Source organism: Bombina bombina, chromosome 4 (genome assembly GCF_027579735.1).
Source record: "Bombina bombina isolate aBomBom1 chromosome 4, aBomBom1.pri, whole genome shotgun sequence".
Lineage (NCBI taxonomy): Eukaryota > Metazoa > Chordata > Amphibia > Anura > Bombinatoridae > Bombina > Bombina bombina.
The window spans coordinates 442,182,200-442,204,710 of NC_069502.1; the positions used below are offsets into that span (position 1 = coordinate 442,182,200).

Sequence of the window (22,511 nt, forward strand, 5' to 3'; positions counted from 1 at the left end):
TGTTTATACAGTTCATTTATTAAGAAGATGTATATTACACTCATAAAGTCTCTGTTTTCTTATTAAAAATACACCTCAGCAAAACGTAGACATATTGACTTGTTAAAGTAAAAGGAATGAAGAGAAGCATCCCCTAAGCCACCAAAGAATAGCAATCAGACCACCACAATGATATTTACATAGTAATGGTGAACTACCAAAACAATAAAAAAAAAACATGTAAAACAAAAATAGGTCATACCCTTATCTATTTGCAGATATATCCTATAGAAAACATTAAATAAACAGGTGTAAAGTAGACAAGCACAATGTGGGTAATTGTCTTCATTGTAACTTAAGTTAAAAAGATCCCTATATATTACTATTATATGACATTTATATCCCCCATAAGGGAAAACATATGGTATGGCCACTCTATGAGCTATTGTGTTGCCCCATCACAATTATTTAAAATAGCTGGGTATTATCCTGCTAGTCTCTGAAACCTATATAGTCACATATCATCATATTATGTCATTGTCTATGTACAAATCACTGCCCATGTCCCTGAAAAAGGAGACCAGAAATGCTTGAAGTGCATTTCGTTTAAGCTTTAAGGATCTTTTAACCTGTGCTACACGTTCCAATGGGGATAATTACCACTTGTCTCATGGTAGTTTTAGTGCTGTTTATGTTTTCTATAGGATCTATCTGCAACTGGATAAGGGTATGACTTACAGTATTTCTGTTTTAAATGTTTTTACATTTATTTTAGCTTTTATTGGGATAACAAAAGTTAAGTTTTGTTTTGGTAGTTAACTATTACTATGTAATTATCATTGTGGTAGTTTGTCTGATTGATATTATTAGGTGTGCTAAGGGGATGCTTCTTTTGTTTTCCTGATTTTTAGTAATAATCTGTGGCATCCAGCACTGAGCACTTAGTGGACAACTGAATAGTAAATTAAAATAGATGTGCATACCTTCCCTTTCTTTTTTTATATCATTAAGTAAAAGGAAGTCATCCTATCATTTCTCATCTTCAGAAGATATTTGTGCTAAACAGCTAAATAATTTGTCCCACTTTCTGTAGACAATCATTTGTATGTATTTTTACCCCATTTATTATAGGGTTAATTCTCTAGAAAAAATCATCAAATATGTTGAACAGGATTTGGTACAACTAACTAGTACCTCTAGGGGAAAATGCCTTACAAATAAAGAAAGAGAGACTTTGAAAATATTAAATAAAATAATAGATAGTGGTCAAGGCTGCTGACAAGGATGGTTGAAAAGTTGCTTTAAAAAGTAGAGATTATTATCAAGATGAATAAATAAATGTATTTTTATAAAAATTGGCTAACAATCCAACCTGATTATTCAAGCAAGTGCATCTTAAATGAATAGTCTAGTCAAAATTAAACTTTCATAATTCAGATAGATCATGCAATTTTAAGCAACTTTTAATTTACTCCTATTATCAATTTTTCTTCGTGTTCTTGGTATCTTTATTTGAATATAAGCATAGGATCCAGTCCATTTTTGGTTTAGCATCTGCGTAGTGCTTGCTGATTGGTGGTTACATTTAGAAACCAATCATAAAGTGCTACCCAGCTGCTAAAGCAAAAATGTGACGGCTCCTATGCTTACATTCCTGCTTTTCAAATAAAGATACCAAGAGAACAAAGAAAAACATAATTTATGCTTACCTGATAAATTTATTTCTCTTGTAGTGTATCCAGTCCACGGATCATCCATTACTTATGGGATATTAACTCCTCCCCAACAGGAAGTGCAAGAGGATTCACCCAGCAGAGCTGCTATATAGCTCCTCCCCTAACTGCCATTACCAGTCATTCGACCGAAAACATGCAGAGAAAGGAAAACCATAGGGTGCAGTGGTGACTGTAGTTTAATGGAAAAATTACCTGCCTTAAAGTGACAGGGCGGGCCGTGGACTGGATACACTACAAGAGAAATAAATTTATCAGGTAAGCATAAATTATGTTTTCTCTTGTTAAGTGTATCCAGTCCACGGATCATCCATTACTTATGGGATACCAATACCAAAGCTAAAGTACACGGATGACGGGAGGGACAGGCAGGCTCTTTATACGGAAGGAACCACTGCCTGAAGAACCTTTCTCCCAAAAAAACAGCCTCCGAAGAAGCAAAAGTGTCAAATTTGTAAAATTTGGAAAAAGTATGAAGAGAAGACCAAGTTGCAGCCTTGCAAATCTGTTCAACAGAAGCCTCATTCTTAAAGGCCCAAGTGGAAGCCACAGCTCTAGTAGAATGTGCTGTAATTCTTTCAGGAGGCTGCTGTCCAGCAGTCTCATAGGCTAACCGTATTATGCTACGAAGCCAAAAGGAGAGAGAGGTAGCCGAAGCTTTTTGACCTCTCCTCTGACCAGAATAAACGACAAACAGGGAAGACGTTTGTCGAAAATCCTTAGTTGCCTGTAGATAAAATTTCAGGGCACGGACTACATCTAGATTGTGTAGCAGACGTTCCTTTTTCGAAGAAGGATTAGGACACAAAGATGGAACCACAATCTCTTGATTGATATTCCTGTTAGTGACCACCTTAGGTAGGAACCCAGGTTTAGTACGCAGAACTACCTTGTCTGAATGAAAAATCAGATAAGGAGAATCACAATGTAAGGCAGATAACTCAGAGACTCTTCGAGCCGAGGAAATCGCCATTAAAAACAGAACTTTCCAAGATAACAACTTGATATCAATGGAATGAAGGGGTTCAAACGGAACCCCCTGTAAAACATTAAGAACTAAGTTCAAACTCCATGGTGGAGCAACAGTTTTAAACACAGGCTTGATCCTAGCTAAAGCCTGACAAAAAGCTTGAACGTCCGGAACTTCTGACAGACGTTTGTGTAAAAGAATGGACAAAGCTGAAATCTGTCCTTTTAAGGAACTAGCGGATAAACCCTTTTCTAAACCTTCTTGTAGAAAAGACAATATCCTCGGAATCCTAACCTTACTCCATGAGTAACTCTTGGATTCGCACCAATATAAGTATTTGCGCCATATCTTATGGTAAATCTTTCTGGTAACAGGCTTCCTAGCCTGTATTAAGGTATCAATAACTGACTCAGAAAAACCACGTTTTGATAAAATCAAGCGTTCAAAGTCAGCTTCAGAGAAATTAGATTTTGATGTTTGAAGGGACCCTGGATCAGAAGGTCCTGTTTCAGAGGTAGCGACCAAGGTGGACAGGATGACATGTCCACTAGATCTGCATACCAAGTCCTGCGTGGCCATGCAGGCGCTATTAGAATCACTGATGCTCTCTCCTGTTTGATTCTGGCAATCAATCGAGGAAGCATCGGGAAGGGTGGAAACACATAAGCCATCCCGAAGGTCCAAGGTGCTGTCAAAGCATCTATCAGAACCGCTCCCGGATCCCTGGATCTGGACCCGTAACGAGGAAGCTTGGCGTTCTGTCGAGACGCCATGAGATCTCTCTCTGGTTTGCCCCAACGTCGAAGTATTTGGGCAAAGACCTCCGGATGAAGTTCCCACTCCCCCGGATGAAAAGTCTGACGACTTAAGAAATCCGCCTCCCAGTTCTCCACTCCCGGGATGTGGATTGCCGACAGGTGGCAAGAGTGAGACTCTGCCCAGCGAATTATCTTTGATACTTCCATCATTGCTAGGGAGCTTCTTGTCCCTCCCTGATGGTTGATGTAAGCTACAGTCGTGATGTTGTCCGACTGAAACCTGATGAACCCCCGAGTTGTTAACTGGGGCCAAGCCAGAAGGGCATTGAGAACTGCTCTCAATTCCAGAATGTTTATTGGTAGGAGACTCTCCTCCTGATTCCATTGTCCCTGAGCCTTCAGAGAATTCCAGACAGCGCCCCAACCTAGTAGGCTGGCGTCTGTTGTTACAATTGTCCAGTCCGGCCTGCTGAATGGCATCCCCCTGGACAGATGTGGCCGAGAAAGCCACCATAGAAGAGAATTTCTGGTCTCTTGATCCAGATTCAGAGTAGGGGACAAGTCTGAGTAATCCCCATTCCACTGACTTAGCATGCACAATTGCAGCGGTCTGAGATGTAGGCGTGCAAAGGGTACTATGTCCATTGCTGCTACCATTAAGCCGATCACCTCCATGCATTGAGCTACTGACGGGTGTTGAATGGAATGAAGGACACGGCATGCATTTTGAAGCTTTGTTAACCTGTCTTCTGTCAGGTAAATCTTCATTTCTACAGAATCTATAAGAGTCCCCAAGAAGGGAACACTTGTGAGTGGAAAGAGAGAACTCTTCTTTTCGTTCACCTTCCATCCATGCGACCTTAGAAATGCCAGTACTAACTCTGTATGAGACTTGGCAGTTTGAAAGCTTGAAGCTTGTATCAGAATGTCGTCTAGGTACGGAGCTACCGCAATTCCTCGCGGTCTTAGTACCGCCAGAAGAGCACCCAGAACCTTTGTGAAGATTCTCGGAGCCGTAGCCAATCCGAATGGAAGAGCTACAAACTGGTAATGCCTGTCTAGAAAGGCAAACCTTAGATACCGGTAATGATCTTTGTGAATCGGTATGTGAAGGTAAGCATCCTTTAAATCCACTGTGGTCATGTACTGACCCTTTTGGATCATGGGTAAAATTGTCCGAATAGTTTCCATTTTGAACGATGGAACTCTTAGGAATTTGTTTAGGATCTTTAAATCCAAGATTGGCCTGAAAGTTCCCTCTTTTTTGGGAACCACAAACAGATTTGAGTAAAACCCTTGTCCTTGTTCCGACCGCGGAACCGGATGGATCACTCCCATTAATAAAAGATCTTGTACGCAGCGTAGAAACGCCTCTTTCTTTATTTGGTTTGTTGACAACCTTGACAGATAAAATCTCCCTCTTGGGGGAGAGAATTTGAAGTCTAGAAGGTATCCCTGAGATATGATCTCTAACGCCCAGGGATCCTGGACATCTCTTGCCCAAGCCTGGGCGAAGAGAGAAAGTCTGCCCCCCACTAGATCAGTTCCCGGATCGGGGGCCCTCGATTCATGCTGTCTTAGGGGCAGCAGCAGGTTTCCTGGCCTGCTTGCCCTTGTTCCAGGACTGGTTAGGTCTCCAGCCTTGTCTGTAGCGAGCAACAGCTCCTTCCTGTTTTGGTGCAGAGGAAGTTGATGCTGCTCCTGCTTTGAAATTACGAAAGGAACGAAAATTAGACTGTCTAGCCTTAGGTTTGGCTCTGTCTTGAGGCAGGGCATGGCCTTTACCTCCTGTAATGTCAGCGATAATTTCTTTCAACCCGGGCCCGAATAAGGTCTGCCCTTTGAAAGGTATATTAAGCAATTTAGATTTAGAAGTAACGTCAGCTGACCAGGATTTTAGCCACAGTGCTCTGCGTGCCTGAATGGCGAATCCAGAATTCTTAGCCGTAAGTTAAGTTAAATGTACTACGGCATCTGAAATAAATGAGTTAGCTAACTTAAGGGCTTTAAGCTTGTGTGTAATCTCATCTAATGGAGCTGATTCAAGTGTCTCTTCCAGAGACTCAAACCAAAATGCTGCTGCAGCCGTGACAGGCGCAATGCATGCAAGAGGTTGCAATATAAAACCTTGTTGAACAAACATTTTCTTAAGGTAACCCTCTAACTTTTTATCCATTGGATCTGAAAAGGCACAGCTATCCTCCACCGGGATAGTGGTACGCTTAGCTAAAGTAGAAACTGCTCCCTCCACCTTAGGGACCGTTTGCCATAAGTCCCGTGTGGTGGCGTCTATTGGAAACATCTTTCTAAATATCGGAGGGGGTGAGAACGGCACACCGGGTCTATCCCACTCCTTAGTAACAATTTCAGTAAGTCTCTTAGGTATATGAAAAACGTCAGTACTCGCCGGTACCGCAAAATATTTATCCAACCTACACATTTTCTCTGGTATTGCAACTGTGTTACAATCATTCAGAGCCGCTAACACCTCCCCTAGTAATACACGGAGGTTTTCCAGCTTAAATTTAAAATTTGAAATATCTGAATCCAGTTTGTTTGGATCAGAACCGTCACCCGCAGAATGAAGCTCTCCGTCCTCATGTTCTGCAAATTGTGACGCAGTGTCTGACATGGCCCTAATATTATCAGCGCACTCTGTTCTCACCCCAGAGTGATCACGCTTACCTCTTAGTTCTGGTAATTTAGTCAAAACTTCAGTCATAACAGTAGCCATATCCTGTAATGTGATTTGTAATGGCCGCCCAGATGTACTCGGCGCTACAATATCACGCACCTCCCGAGCAGGAGATGCAGGTACTGACACGTGAGGCGAGTTAGTCGGCATAACTCTCCCCTCGTTGTTTGGTGAAATATGTTCAATTTGTACAGATTGACTTTTATTTAAAGTAGCATCAATACAGTTAGTACATAAATTTCTATTGGGCTCCACTTTGGCTTTAGCACATATAGCACAGATATCTTCCTCTGAATCAGACATGTTTAACACACTAGCAAATAAACTAGCAACTTGGAAATACTTTTCAAGTAATTTACTATAATATGAAAACGTACTGTGCCTATAAGAAGCACAGAAAAAGTTATGACAGTTGAAAATTAATAAACTGAAAAGTTATAGCATCAAATCTTTGTAAAAAAAACACAATTTTAGCAAAGGATTGCTCCCATTAGCAAAGGATAACTAACCCTGATAGCAGAAAAAAAAAAAAAATAAATACAGAAATAAACATTTTTTTATCACAGACAACTACAATCTCACAGCTCTGCTGTGAGTGATTACCTCCCTCAAAACAAGTTTTGAAGACCCCTGAGTTCTGTAGAGATGAACCGGATCATGCAGGGAAGACAATAAACTTCTGACTGAATCTCCCCCTCACACATAACAGTGAGAGAGATCAGTAAACTGTCATAAATTAAATAAAACGACTGCCAAGTGGGAAAAAAAAATAGTGCCCAAAACATTTTTTCACCCAGTACCTCAGAAAATTAAACGATTTTACATTCCAGCAAAAAAACGTTTAACATTAATAAATTGAGTGTTATTAAAAAGCCTGTTGCTAGTCCCTGCAAATTAGGCTAAAGTCTTATGCATACAGTATAATTCCAGTGAAGTGCCATTCCCCAGAATACTGAAGTGTAAAATATACATACATGACAGCCTGATACCAGTTGCTGCTACTGCATTTAAGGCTGAGTTTACATTATATCGGTATGGCAGAATTTTCTCATCAATTCCATTGTCAGAAAATAATAAGCTGCTACATACCTCTTTGCAGATTAATCTGCCCGCGGTCCCCTGATCTGAAGTTTACCTCTCCTCAGATGGCCGAGAAACAGCAATATGATCTTAACTACTCCGGCTAAAATCATAGAAAAACTCAGGTAGATTCTTCTTCAAATTCTACCAGAGAAGGAATAACACACTCCGGTGCTATTATAAAATAACAAACTTTTGATTGAAGGTATGAAACTAAGTATAATCACCACAGTCCTCTCACACATCCTATCTATTCGTTGGGTGCAAGAGAATGACTGGTAATGGCAGTTAGGGGAGGAGCTATATAGCAGCTCTGCTGGGTGAATCCTCTTGCACTTCCTGTTGGGGAGGAGTTAATATCCCATAAGTAATGGATGATCCGTGGACTGGATACACTTAACAAGAGAAAATGATAATAGGAGTAATTTAGAAAGTTGTTTTAAATTACATGCGCTATCTGAATCCTAAAAGTTTAATTTTGACTAGACTATTCTTTTAATACTATATTTGATGCAAGGGATTATATAGAATGCTACATTAGATTAGCATTACACACTAAAATATGCAAAAGAAGAAAACTTGAAAAAAGTTGAAAGATAGATGAAAGATAAATAAAAATGAGATAACCTTGTCCGCTATGAAATATCAAGATATGACCATGAGACTATATACTTCACAAGGGCAATAGGGCCTTTATGAACTAGGCCTAAGTGTAGGTGAAAAGATTAACCACACTTCCACAATGCGCCAGTATGCCCATAGCAAAGCCCTTGTTTTTGTCTGTGAGATCGTGAAGACGTCTTTTATTCTACCCAGCCAAACTACTTTACTATAACAAAACAGACATACAAATATTTTACAATTACAAACATTAAAAATATTTTTTTTGCAAGAGAGTTTCTGAAGAGTTAATTTGGGATAAATAGGCGCGCCTAAGGCTTAGGTATAATTCAGGAATCAACACTCTGTGTAGTCCAATTACAAAAAACTATTAATTACAATTTCTCATACAATAAAAACAACAGAAATATAGTGGAATTAAACCATAAATTAGAAGGTCCTAATGATTGGATCTTGGGATTAGAAAGGAGATTGTCTAAACTCCCAATCTAAAAGGTGCCACTGGGACCTCTATTCTAAAGAGGAAGAAGTGGGGGATCACCACTCAAATGGGTGAAGTGTTTTCTAACAAATGATTGCGATAATAGAACAGATGGGGGGTTACCCCACCAATAGGTCACGATGTGCTTAAAAACAATTGATTGTGGGTCACAACTCAAATGTGCATGTAATGTGTGAAAAAATGTGTAAAAAATATAAATGGTGTGAGTGAAAAAAACATAAAAACAAAAAAACAGGGGATCAAAACCGGTTTGTCCAATAAAAAGATAGTCGACAGTGACGATGGAAAAAACAATGTCTGATAGTGAACAATGGATGATTAGTCCAATCAGATCAACAAATACAACCACAATTTCAAATCATACACGTGAAATGCACAGTGACAGATATTCTAGATTAAGACAGATATATAAGTGGAAAAGACAGGCATTTAATATTAAAATAAACAACAATACTATAATCCAAACATAAAAAATGACTTTAAAAATCCCTAAAAATGTCCTATGGAATGTCCAAAATAACAGTAAGAATCCATTGGGTAGAAAAGATCACTGATAAAAGACGAGTAGATAAAAAATGAGTAAAAAACGATCCTAGGAGCTGTCTTGGTCCAGAATCCTAGTCTGTACAACATGGACCTGAAACCAAAAGAAGAAAAAACTCCTCACATAAAGGGCCTAGAGGGTAAAGCCTATTGGTTAACAAACTTACCCCAAAAGCCAAAAAATCCTGGTACTGTATGAAGCCTCACAAATCTCTGGATAGTCTACGCGTTTCGGCCCAACCACGGGGCCTTTTTCAAATCAGAGATTTGTGAGGCTTCATACAGTACCAGGATTTTTTTGGCTTTTGGGGTAAGCTTGTTAACCAATAGGCTTTACCCTCTAGGCCTTTTTTGTGAGGAGTTTTTTCTTCTTTTGATTTCAGGTCCATGTTGTACAGACTAGGATTCTGGACCAAGACAGCTCCTAGGATCGTTTTTTACTCATTTTTTATCTACTCGTCTTTTATCAGTGATCTTTTCTACCCAATGGATTCTTACTGTTATTTTGGACATGCCATAGGACATTTTTAGGGATTTTTAAAGTCATTTTTTATGTTTGGATTATAGTATTGTTGTTTATTTTAATATTAGATGCCTGTCTTTTCCACTTATATATCTGTCTTAATCTAGAATATCTGTCACTGTGCATTTCATGTGTATGATTTGAAATTGTGGTTGTATTTGTTGATCTGATTGGACTAATCATCCATTGTTCACTATCACACATTGTTTGAATTATCCCACATTGTTTTTTCCAACGTCACTGTCGACTATCTTTTTATTGGACAAACCGGTTTTGATCCAGTGTTTTTTGTTTTTTTGTTTTTTCACTCACACCATTTATATTTTTTACACATTTTTTCACACATTACATGCACATTTGAGTTGTGACCCACAATCATTTGTTTTTAAGCACATCGTGACCTATTGGTGGGGTAACCCCCCATCTGTTCTATTATCACAATCATTTGTTAGAAAACACTTCACCCATTTGAGTGGTGAACACCCACTTCTTCCTCTTTAGAATAGAGGTCCCAGTGGCACCTTTTAGATTGGGAGTTTAGACAATCTCCTTTCTAATCCCAAGATCCAATCATTAGGACCTTCTAACTTATGGTTTAATTCCACTATATTTCTGTTGTTTTTATTGTATGAGAAATTGTAATAAATAGTTTTTTGTAATTGGACTACACAGAGTGTTGATTCCTGAATTATACCTAAGCCTTAGGCGCTCCTATTTATCCCAAATTGTATCTTCCCTTAGACCTATTAGGGGGTCTTCTTTATAGTGTAGCCGGTATATAGTCCTAGGCGCTGACTGCTCTCCCACTCACCTCTGCTAGTTTCTGAAGAGTTGCCATTATATTTATTGTTTTTCTAGGATTCTCATTTGATGTACGATACATGTACTGGCCGCCACAAGCAAATATAGATGTTAATGCAGAAATGACCACTAACAAAACTGTGGAAAATATAGGTGAGGCTCAGTCAATTTTAAACATGATCTCACCTCTCATATCTGGCATTAACTCTAGTGTCAATTTGTGAAAAGTATATAATACACCAATTAAAGCAAATACCAATTTGCAAGGTACAACTGCCAGCTTTGTTAATTACGTTAGGGTATAGGTAAAAGGCAATATGTAAGACTGAAAAAAAACTCCTCAGACTATATTTAAAAATCTGAGATAACAGCTGGCACTATGAAATAAATGATGTGATCTGTTTATTTATTAGAAGTAATATTATCCTTTTATAATTTTTCCCATACAATCAACTCTAAAACCTTTGATTGCTTTAGTGGAATATGTTGAACAAAATAGTTAATAAAAGCAATTAATTTGTATTTTTAAGTAAGATTATTGGATACCCAAGACTCCAGAAATAATATATCATTGCACAAGCAGTTCTTGTGAACTGCTTGTGCAATGCTGCCCTCTGCAGATTCAAATCAGCCCGATCGTATAGAATCAGGCGGATTGATGTCAGCAGCCTCAGAGCAGGCAAGTTAGGGAGCAGTGGTCTTTAGACTCTGAAGGTTTGCACGGAAACAGGGGCATCAATCTCCATTCGGCGTTTGATAATTAGGCCCTCAAGTAATACTACTAAATAAGCCCTTAAGGCACTCACGTGTGTAGGTAGATATGCTGCTGCTCGTCCCCTGTATACTATCTTCACCAGCAAGCACAGACACCAGGAATGTGTAATAATTCCCAGGTATGAGATCTTCAATTGTGATTGAAGGTAAAGTAACAGTTTTATTAAATGTTGAATTTCCCTTGATTTGGATCAAATAAGAACTTGTGTTTCCCTCAGGAGGTTCCCAGCTCAGAGCTACAGATCTGGTGGTGATGTTGACTATTATAATCGTCTTGACCTCCCCAGGTTCTAAAAGAGACACAGCATAACATTATAAAGTAACACAGAGACCTACAATATTATAGTAGGAACAAAATGTAAAAGCCTCACCACCAGGCCATTCTATGAAATAAAATAAAGTTGTTTTTTTCTTATCTAGATAAAAAGTAACAAAACTGATTTATAGCTTAAAGTGATTTTCAACCTTCTTACATGTGGTATTCAGTAAGTCAAATATTATTCATTTAACACAAAAATGGTTCCTTTGTTAAGACACTCACGTGTGTAGGTAGATATATCTCTACTGATCCCCTGTATGTTATCTTCGCCAACAAGTACAGACACCATAAATGTGTAATAATTTCCAGGGATCAGATTTTCAATGGTAGCAGACGCTGAAGTCACAGTGCTATTGAATGTTTTATTTCCCTGAATTTGGATCAAATAAGAACCTGTGTTTCCCTCAGGTGCTCTCCAGATCAGAGACACAGATCTGGTGGTAATGCTGAACACAGTCAGGTTTTGGACTTCTCCGGGTTCTAGAACAGAAATAATAGGAAGACATTAAAAGAGAACAAGCAGTATAAAATGCTACACAAGAAAGTCTTTTCTCCCAATATCCTTTGAATGGTATAAATTCCATGATCTAGACTCCATTCATGACATTTTCAAACTCCAAGGTCTTACAAACCAATAAGCCCTATGTTCATTCATTTTCATATGTCTTTAGACTAAGCTGAAACTTAATATATTAACCAATGGGCTCTTCTAAACTATTTTAAAAAAGCATTAACAGAGGATTTTGACTGTACATAAATATGTTGGGGGATTTTTATCACCCAATGCTTCTTCTTAATATCACATAGCTTCAAACGGCTTTCATGATATTCAAAGTTTTCTACTCATGTTCGATTCTTATTTAAAAACTTTCAAGTACTATTTCTGCAGATTTGTTAAAGGCACAAAGATTTTTAAACTTTTGTTAATGTTCTTAATTAATTGCTTATAAATAATGTACATTGTATAGTGTATGGAAATGCTGGCATATATTATTAGCAATGTTTGAATAGTAGAAAACAAGAAATCTAATTTTTACCACAACCTAAATACAACAGAATGCACTAGGTACTAAACAGAACTACATAACATTGTATATTTTTATATATTCTACAATATATTTATATAATCCTTAACCTTCAAACAGGTTGGTTGAATTTATTAATAAATGTAGATACAAATTTAGAGAGAAAAATGTCTACAGTGCTATAGAATTACTAAAGATAATCAAGACACTCACTTGTGTATGTAGATATGACCTTGCTGTTACTCTGCACATGAGAATCACCAACAAGAGCAGATACTAGAAATGTGTAGTAATTCCCAGGTATCAGATCTTCGATAGTAAAAGAAGTTGAAGGTACGATTTTATTAAAATAGGGGTTTTCCTGTATTTTGATCAGATAAGAACTTGAATTTCCTATAGGTGGTTCCCAGTTTAGAGATACAGAACTTGTGGTGATGTTGATTATGCTAAGGCTTTTGATTTCTTCAGTTTCTAGAAGAGAAAAAAGTAAATTAGCTATATTCCAAATCAGCACTTATAAGCTTCTCTTTCAATTTTTTTTAAACCAAACCAAAAAAATGTATTTTGATTCAAATAATGGATAACTGATAGTTTGTTGAGCTAAGCTCTTTTACCCAGATCCAGCTTTACTGAGTCTATTCTAGGAATACAATATATTGCTAGTGTAATTAGGGTATAGCAAGTGTCATTCTAACATTACCTCTTACAACTTGGCCCTTTCTACACTGGGTTGCCCTGCTTTGTGTGAAATGTATTAAAAACACACATTATTATTTAATATTATCATAATAGCATAGTTGAAGCACTGTGGGAAAAAAAGGAAAATCTTTAGTTCCTTAAACAATAAATTTAGTTTAGAAAGCAAAATTTTTGTCACATTAAAGAGCAATGTTGTTGATGGCATTTTATCTGGACAAAGTATCGAAGACAACAGAGATTAGATTTATGTGATTATAATTAGTTTTACTTTAATTTATTCAGTTACTTATGTATAAATATTACATTTTTGTACTAAAGACACGGCAAAGAACCTAGCGCAGGGAGTAAATCACGCAGCATTGGGCAGCAAATGTAACATATACTGTATATGTATATGAATATGCTCATATCTATTTATGTGTTTATATGTGTATATACATCTATTAACAAATACATATGTATTTATATATTTCAAGTAAAAACACAGGGGAATATTTATCAAGCTCCGTATGGAGCTTGAGGCCCCGTGTTTCCGGCGAGCCGTAAAACAGAAGTTATGAAGCAGCGATCTAAAGACCGCTGCTCCATGACCTGTCCACCTGCTCTGAGGCGGTGGACAGAAATCAACAGAAATCAACCCGATCGAATACGATCAGCTCGATTGAAACCCCCTGCTAGCGGCTAATCTGCAGGGGGCGGTATTGCACCACCAGTTCATAAGAACTGCTGGTGCAATGATAAATGCAGAGAGCGTATGCTGTCGGCATTTATCGATGTGCAGCGGACATGATCCGCTATATCGGATCATGTCCGCTCGCACCATAATAAATAGGCCCCACAGTCCCCATATGCCGCAATGTAAAGGCACTTTTCAATGCTGTTTTTTTTCTTACACCCCACAACAGATCACTTTCACTCCTTATGCTGCTTTGTGCAGTTATTTTTCGATTAACCCCTTAATGACCACAGCACTTTCCATTTTCTGTCCGTTTGGGACCAAGGCTATTTTTACATTTTTGCGGTGTTTGTGTTTAGCTGTAATTTTCCTCTTACTCATTTACTGTACCCACACATATTATATACCGTTTTTCTTGCCATTAAATGGAATTTCTAAAGATACCATTATTTTCATCATATCTTATAATTTACTATAAAAAAATACAAAATATGAGGAAAAAATGGAAAAAAACACACTTTTTCTAACTTTGACCCCCAAAATTTGTTACACATCTACAACCACCAAAAAACACCCATGCTAAATAGTTTCTAAATTTTGTCCTGAGTTTAGAAATACCCAATGTTTACACGTTCTTTGCTTTTTTTGCAAGTTATAGGGCAATAAATACTGTACAAGTAGCACTTTGTTATTTCCAAACCACTTTTTTTCAAAATTAGCGCTAGTTACATTGGGGCACTGATATCTTTTAGGAATCCCTGAATATCCCTTGACATGTATATATATTTTTTAGAAGACATCCCAAAGTAATGATCTAGGCCCATTTTGGTATATTTCATGCCACAATTTTACCGCCAAATGCGATCACTTAAAAAAAATTGTTCACTTTTTCACAAATTTTTTCACAAGCTTTAGGTTTCTCACTGAAATTATTTACAAACAACTTGTGCAATTATGGCAGAAATGGTTGTAAATGCTTCTCTGGGATCCCTTTTGTTCAGAAATAGCAGACATATATGTATTTGGCGTTGTTTTTTGGTAATTAGAAGGCCGCTAAATGCCAATGCGCACCACATGTGTATTATGCCCAGCAGTGAAGGGGTTAATTAGGGAGCATGTAGGGAGCTTCTAGGGTTAATTTTAGCTTTACTGTAGTGTAGTAGACCACCACAAGTATTGATCTAGGCCCATATTGGTATATTTTATGCCACCATTTCACCGCCAAATGCGATCAAATTAAAAGAAACTTAAAATTTTTCACAATTTTAGGTTTCTCGCTGAAATTATTTACAAACAGCTTGTGCAATTATGGCACAAATGGTTGTAAATGCTTCTCTGGGATCCTCTTTTTTCAGAAATGTCAGACATATATGGCTTTGGCATTGCTTTTTGATAATTAGAAGGCCGCTAATTGCCGCTGTGCACCACACATGTAATATGCCCAGCAGTGAAGGGGTCAATTAGGGAGCTTGTAGGGTTAATTTTAGCTTTAGTGTAGTGTAGTAGACAACCCAAAGTATTGATCTAGGCCCATTTTGGTATATTTCATGTCACCATTTCACCGCCAAATGCGAGCAAATAAAAAAAATTGTTTCCTTTTTCACAAACATTTTCAAAAACCTTAGGTTTCTCACGGAAATTATTTACAAACAGCTTGTGCAATTATGGAACAAATTGTTCTAAATGCTTCTGTGGGATCCCCTTTGTTCAGAAATAGCAGACATATATGGCTTTGGCGTTGCTTTTTGGTAATTAGAAGGCCGCTAAATGCCACTGCGCATCACACATGTATTATGTCTAGCAGTAAAGGGGTTAATTAGGAAGCTTGTAGGGAGCTTGCAGGGTTAATTTTAGCTTTAGTGTAGTGATCAGCCTCCCACCTGACACATCAGACCTCCTGATCCCTCCCAAACAGCTCTCTTCCCTTCCCCACAATTGTCCCCGCCATCTTAAGTACTGGCAGAAAGTCTGCCAGTACTAAAATAAAAGGTATATAATTTTTTAAAGAATATTTATATATGCTGCTGTGTAGGATACCCCCTTAGCCCCCAACCTCCCTGATCCCCCCCAAACAGCTCTCTAACCCTCCCCCTCTACCTTATTGGGAGCCATCTTGGGTACTGGCAGCTGTCTGCCAGTACCCAGTTTACCAAAAGATAGATTTTTTTAATTTATTTTTTGTTTGCCATAGTGTAGCTTCCCCCCATCCCCTTCCAGGTCACTTAGATGTAATTTTAATCAATTCCCTCCCCCCTCTCTCCCACTTCTAGCTACTCAATTTTTCCATAGTGCAGCCATTCCCACCCGCTCCCTCCCCGTGTATGCACCCGCCCGACGCCCCCCCCCCCCCCGTGCACCCGTGCGTCTTTTTTTCTCCCCCTGACGGCCACGCCCCCGATCCCACCCCCCACTTCCTACTTGAAGCCATGGATGGTTGCCCACCCGCCTCCCACATTGGCTCCCACCCACCAACGATACCGGCCATCGATGTCCGTTACAGAGAGGGCCACAGAGTGACTCTCTCTGCACCGGAGGGCTAAAAATGGTTATTGCAGGATGCCTCGATATTGAGGCATCACTACAATAACCAGAAAGCGACTGGAAGCGATTAGGATCGCTTTCATCGCATTCCAAGACCGACGACGTGCAGGGTACATCCTGGGTCGTTAATTGTATTTTTTGTGAGGACGTACCCTGCACGTCGTCGGTCATTAAGGGGTTAAAATAATATTTTTTTCTTTCTTTTTTATAAAGGAACTATACACTTTATCTTGGAGGTAATTGGGGGACATTTCTTTCACTAACCAATCTAGCCCTTTATAAGTAGCAACTAGTTTTTCTTTGAGTTTACTAATATATAATTACTTGTATATGTAGATATGAATTTGCTGTTCCCCTGTACATTAGCTTTATCAACAAGAGCAGAGACCAGGAATGTGTAATAATTCCCAGGTGTCAGGTCTTTAATTGTAAGAGATGTTGAAGTCACAATTTTATTGAATGTTGAATCTTCTTGGATTTGGATCAGATAAGAACTTGCATTTCCCACAGGTGGATCCCAGCTCAGAGACACAGAATTGGTGGAGGTATTGAGCACAAATAGGTTATTCACCTCTTCAGGTTCTGAAAAGGCAAAATCAAGTTATTTCCAGCTGTCTTCATCATATTTATACAACATACAGTAACTGTTACCTAAAAGGTTTGCATAGAAAGTATGTCAAGAAGCATAACTGGGGAAATGTTTTTTTTTCACATGAGAGAAATAATTTACTGAGATGGTAAGACAGGCCCAGATAAGTCACTTGAGAAATATGAGGCTACACAGAATGTTATTTCAGAGCTTTTAAAGATCTTGAACAAAACATTAAAGGGACAGTCTACTCCAAAATTATTATTTAAAAAAAAAAAAAATAGCTAATTCCTTTCTTAGCCATACCCCCATTTTTCCATAACCAACACTGTTATGTTAATATACTTTTTACCTCTGTGATTACCTTATATCTAAGCCTCTGCAGACTGATCCCTTATCTCAGGGTTATTTACAGACTTGCATTTTAGACAATTAGTGATAGCTCCTGAATAACTCCATGGGAGTGAGCACAATGTTATTGCACTCATGAGATAGCCCTGTCTGTATGTGAAACGCTATTAAAAACTGCATACGATAAGAGGTGGCCTTCAGAGACTTAGAAACAGGCAGAAATTTAGATTTGTAAAGGTTGTAAAGTAAATTAATATAACAATGTTGGTTGTGCAAATCTGAGGAATGGGAAGTAACTTTAAAAAAATGTTTTGGTGTAGACTGTCCCCTTAAGTCTCATGGTAGTCAAAGATGGAAACATGAAACAGAATAAGATTGGGAACACAATAAAACATTAGGAAAATGATTAGTCTTTTTTGATAACCACAAAGGGAATCGAGCAAAGAGCAAAGTTATAATTTTTTTAAATGTAAACCCCAAGGCCACTTGGGTGCCTGGTTTTATATTTATTTGTTTGTGTGTATGATTTGTTTTTTGTACAGGACATAACTAGTAGGAGAAACTGCTAAAAAAATCATTTTAAAAAATGAATTAAAGATTAAAGGGACAGTCTACACTTAGAACAACCGCAATCCATCTGTTAGATAATGTCACAATGTATTTTGCTCACCCCTGCAACTGCATCGAGTCTTGTACACATCCCGAGTTATGCTCAATGAAAAGTTATAATATGACCGTTAGAAATTATATTAGGGTTAATATAGTTAATATCGTTATTATATTATATATATTAAGTATAATAACCCTATCTAACTCTAACATCCTAACTAAACTCTTATTAAAATAAATCTAATATTAATATTATTAATTGAATTATTCCTATTTAAATCTAAATACTTACCTATAAAATAAACCCTAAGATAGCTACAATGTAATTAATAATTACATTGTAGCTATTTTAGGGTTTATATTTATTTTACAGGTAACTTGGTATTTATTTTAACTAGGTACAATAGCTATTAAATAGTTAATAACTATTTAATAGCTACCTAGTTAAAATAATTACCAATTTACCTGTAAAATAAATCCTAACCTAAGTTACAAATACACCTACACTATCAATAAATTAAACTACAAATATCTAAACTAAAATACAATTAAATAAACTAAACTAAATTACAAAAAATAAAAAAAAGATTACAAGATTTTTAAGCTAATTACACCTATTCTAAGCCCCCTAATAAAATAATAAAGCCCCCCAAAATAAAAAAAAAATCCCTACCCTATTCTAAATTAAAAAAAGTTAGCTCTTTTACCTTACCAGCCCTTAAAAGGGCCTTTTGTGGGGGCATGCTCCAAAGAAAACTGCTCTTTTGCCTTAAAAAAAACACAATACCACCCCCCAACATTACGACCCACCACCCACATACCCCTATTCTAAACCCACCCAAACCCCCCATAAAAAAACCTAACACTACCCTCCTGAATATCTCCCTACCTTGTATTCACCCAGCCAGGCAGAACTGTTCATCAGATACGGGCGATGTCTTCAATCAAGCGGCAAAGAAGTCTTCTTCCATCCGGGTGATATCTTCAAGCAAGCGGCAGAGTCTTCTTCCATCCGGCGATGTCTTAATGCAAAGCGGCATCTTCAATCTTCTTTCTTCGCTCCTCCGCCACTGAGCATCCATCCGGCACGACGACTTCCTGACGAATGAGGTTCCTTTAAATTACGTCATTCAAGATGGCGTCCATCGAATTCCGATTGGCCAATCGGAATTAAGGTAGAAAAATCTGATTGGCTGATTGAATCAGCCAATCAGATTCAAGTTCAAACCGATTGGCCGATTGGAGCTTGCCAGAAACAGCAGTTATGAAGCAGCAGTCACAAAGACCGCTGCTCCATAACCTGTCCGCCTGCTCTGATCAGGCAGACAGACATCGCCGGAAATCAACCCGATCGAGTATGATCGGGTTGATTGACACCACCCTGCTGGCAGCCCATTGGCCACGAGTCTGCAGGGGGCGTCGTTGCACCAGCAGCTCTTGTGAGCTGCTGGTGCAATGCTGAGTACGGCGAGCGTATTGCTCGCCGTATTCAGCGATGTCTGTCGGACCTGATCCGCACTGTCGGATCAGGTCCGACAGACATTGATAACTAGAGGCCATATAATAAATATATGGCCTCCATCTAGCTTAAAATGATTTTATATATCAGAAACAAAACACACATAAATATGTGATCCACTATCTCATAAAGGTAGTTTTTACACCTAATACAGTATTATTATTATTGTAGGTCTGTGCTGACTTTGGAAATTGGATTTATTTCTCTTCTGAGTTCTGCAAAGCAAAAAAAAAAAAAATGTATTCATGTTAGGTAGTAGAAATCTTACAATGACGCTTGGCTAATGAAACCTATCATTTATAATTTGTTCTGTCATTGAAAGGTTTCACAGTAAAACACAGAACTTGTCTTTGTTTGTCTTCTAAAGAGCCCACAAATAAAATAAAAATATTCTAAAGAGAAAAACCATTCACCTAAAGTAAAAAAAGAAAACAAAACTGTAAATGTGACAGATTTGTGTCTTAAAGGTGTGTGGGGGGAAGATTTTATTGATTACCTTGTGTCTTAAAGGGGTAGGTGGTGGGATTTTACTGATTACCATATGGGTAGGATTTTATTGATTAAACTCTGTCTTAAAGAGTCAGGTGGGAGGATTTTATTGATTACCCTGTGTCTTAAAGGGGTAGTTGAGGGTGATTTTACTAATTAACCTGTGTCTTAAAGGGGCAGTTGAGGGCGATTTTACCGATTACCCTGTGTCTTAAAGGTGTAGTTGTGGTGATTTTACTGATTACTCTATGTATTAAAGGGGCAGTTGGGGGTATTTTACTGATTGCCCTGTGTCTTAAAGAGGTAGGTGGGGAGATTTTATTGATTACCCTGTGACTTAAAGGGGTAGGTGGTGGGATTTTACTGATTACCTTGTGTCTTAAAGGGGAAGGTGGGTAGGATTTTATTAATTATACTATGTCTTAAAGGAGCAGGTGGGAGGATTTTATTGATTACCCTGTGTCTTAAAGGGGAAGTTTGGTAGGATTTTATTGATTACCCTGTGTCTTAAAGGGTTAGATGGTGGGATTTGATTGATTACCCTGTCTCTTAAAGGCATAAGTGGGGGGATTTTAGTGATTACCCTGTGTCTTAAAGGGGTAGTTTAGGGTAAATTTTACTGATTAATCTGTGTCTTAAAGGGGTAGTTGGGGTGATTTTACTGATTAGCCTGTATCTTAAAGGGGTAGGTGGTGGGATTTTATTGATTACCCTGTGTCTTAAAGGGGTAAGTGGGGGGATTGTATTGATTACCCTGTTTCTTAAAGGGGTAGTTGAGGGTGAATTTTACTGATTACCCTGTGTCTTAAAGGGTTAGTTGGAGTGATTTTACTCATTACCCTGTGTCTTAAAGGGGTAGTTGGGGGGATTTTACTGATTGCCCTGTGTCTTTAAGGGGCAGGTGGGGAGATTTTATTGATTACCCTGTGTCTTAAAGGGGTAAGTGGGGGATTTTACTGATTACCCTGTGTCTTAAAGGGGAAGAAGGGAGGATTTTATTAAGTACCCTGGTTCTTAAAGGGGCAGGTGGGAGAATTTTATTGCTCACAATGTTTCCGTATGTGACACACTTTTTGGGGTCTGTACGCTGGATGTTTCAGAATGTGACACACTATTTTGGGTCTGTGCTCTGGATGTTTCATTATGAGACACACTATTTAGGGTTTGTGCGCTGGATGTTTCAGTTTGTGACACACTGTTTGGGGTCTGTGCGCTGGATGTTTCAGTATGTGACACACTGTTTGGGGTCTGTGCGCTGGATGTATCAGTATGTGACACACAATTTGGGGTCTCTGCTCTGGATGTTTCAGTATAGGATGCACTATTTGGTATCTGTGCTTTGGGTGTTTCAGTATGTGACACACTATTTAGTGCCTCTTTATTTTTAATTAGTTAATTTGTTTTTTCAGACATACACATATATATTTATCATAGGTTCATTCATATATATATATATATATATATATATATATATATATATATATATATATATATATTCACATGCATATATATCAAATACACAGGGTAATCAATAAAATCCTCCCACCTGCCCCTTTAAGACACAGGGTAATCAATAAAATCCTACCAACCTTACCATTTAAGACACAGGGTAATCACTAATATCACCCTCAGTAAAATTCCACCCAACTGCCTCTTTAAGACACAGGGATACCAGTAAAAAAAAAAACAGCTATCCCTTTAAGACGCCCAGTCTGAGAACATCAAAATGTATAAATGGTATGAATATCTGATGATATCCTCGGATGGGGTATGAAAGTCGGATAGAACACAGGATGCTGTGACAGCCTGGGCAGCTGCTTTCCCTTTCAATCAGTATTTTCAATCACTGTAACACTTCCTGAATGAAATCTAGTCAGGCATAGATAACATTCTGAGTGTAAAAAAAGCTTCACAAAACAATTTTGTTATGTCGACAAAACAAGATAAAAATTATAAAAAATGCATGGCCTCTCTGGGCTTCCGTAGCCTGTGTATGTATGTATGTGTATATATACAGTATATATACAGTATATATATATATATATAAATATATATATATATGTATGTATGTATGTATTTATATATATATATGTATATGTATGTATGTATATATATATATATATATATATATATATATATATGTATGTATGTATATAAATATATATATACCTGTTTATCTATTCCTGTAGATATATAGGTATAGATAAATAAGTTATAGGAACATTCTCACATGTATATAGAAATATCTATTTAATAATGAAAATTATTATTTTTTCTATGTGAAAAACATATGAATGTAAAATATATATAACACACTTACGGCTAGATTACGAGTTTGGAGTTAGCCTTAAAAAGCAGCGTTAAGGGGTCCTAACGCTGCTTTTTTACGCCCGCTGGTATTACAAGTTTGGCAGGTACAGGTGTACCGCTCACTTTTCTTCTGCGACTTTTCCATACCGCAAATCCCCTTATGTCAATTGCGTATCCTATCTTTTTAATGGGATTTTCCTAACGCTGGTATTACAAGTCATGGAAGAAGTGAGCGGTACAGCCTCTACCTCCAAGATATAAAAGTCAGTAGTCAAGAGTTTTATGGGCTAACGCCGGAACATAACACTCTTAACTAAAGTGCTAAAAAGTACACTAACACCCAGTGGCGTCGCTACAGGGGGGCCAGGGGGGGCATTTGCCCCCCCCCCCCCGAGAAAAGCCTTG

The 22,511-nt window shown here is 37.9% G+C and overlaps 1 protein-coding gene across 1 annotated transcript in view; it reads right to left on the reverse strand.

Moving 5' to 3' along the window:
• Positions 1 to 22,511, reverse strand: part of LOC128656400 (titin-like) — a 491,015-nt gene that overhangs the window by 231,430 nt on the left and 237,074 nt on the right. Inside the window, exons 55-58 of the mRNA XM_053710280.1 lie at positions 16,564 to 16,821; positions 12,537 to 12,794; positions 11,521 to 11,778; positions 11,012 to 11,269 (exon numbers count right to left, since the gene is read on the reverse strand). Of these exons, the coding sequence (XP_053566255.1) occupies positions 11,012 to 11,269; positions 11,521 to 11,778; positions 12,537 to 12,794; positions 16,564 to 16,821 (1,032 nt within the window). The remainder of the gene's footprint in view (positions 1 to 11,011; positions 11,270 to 11,520; positions 11,779 to 12,536; positions 12,795 to 16,563; positions 16,822 to 22,511) is intronic.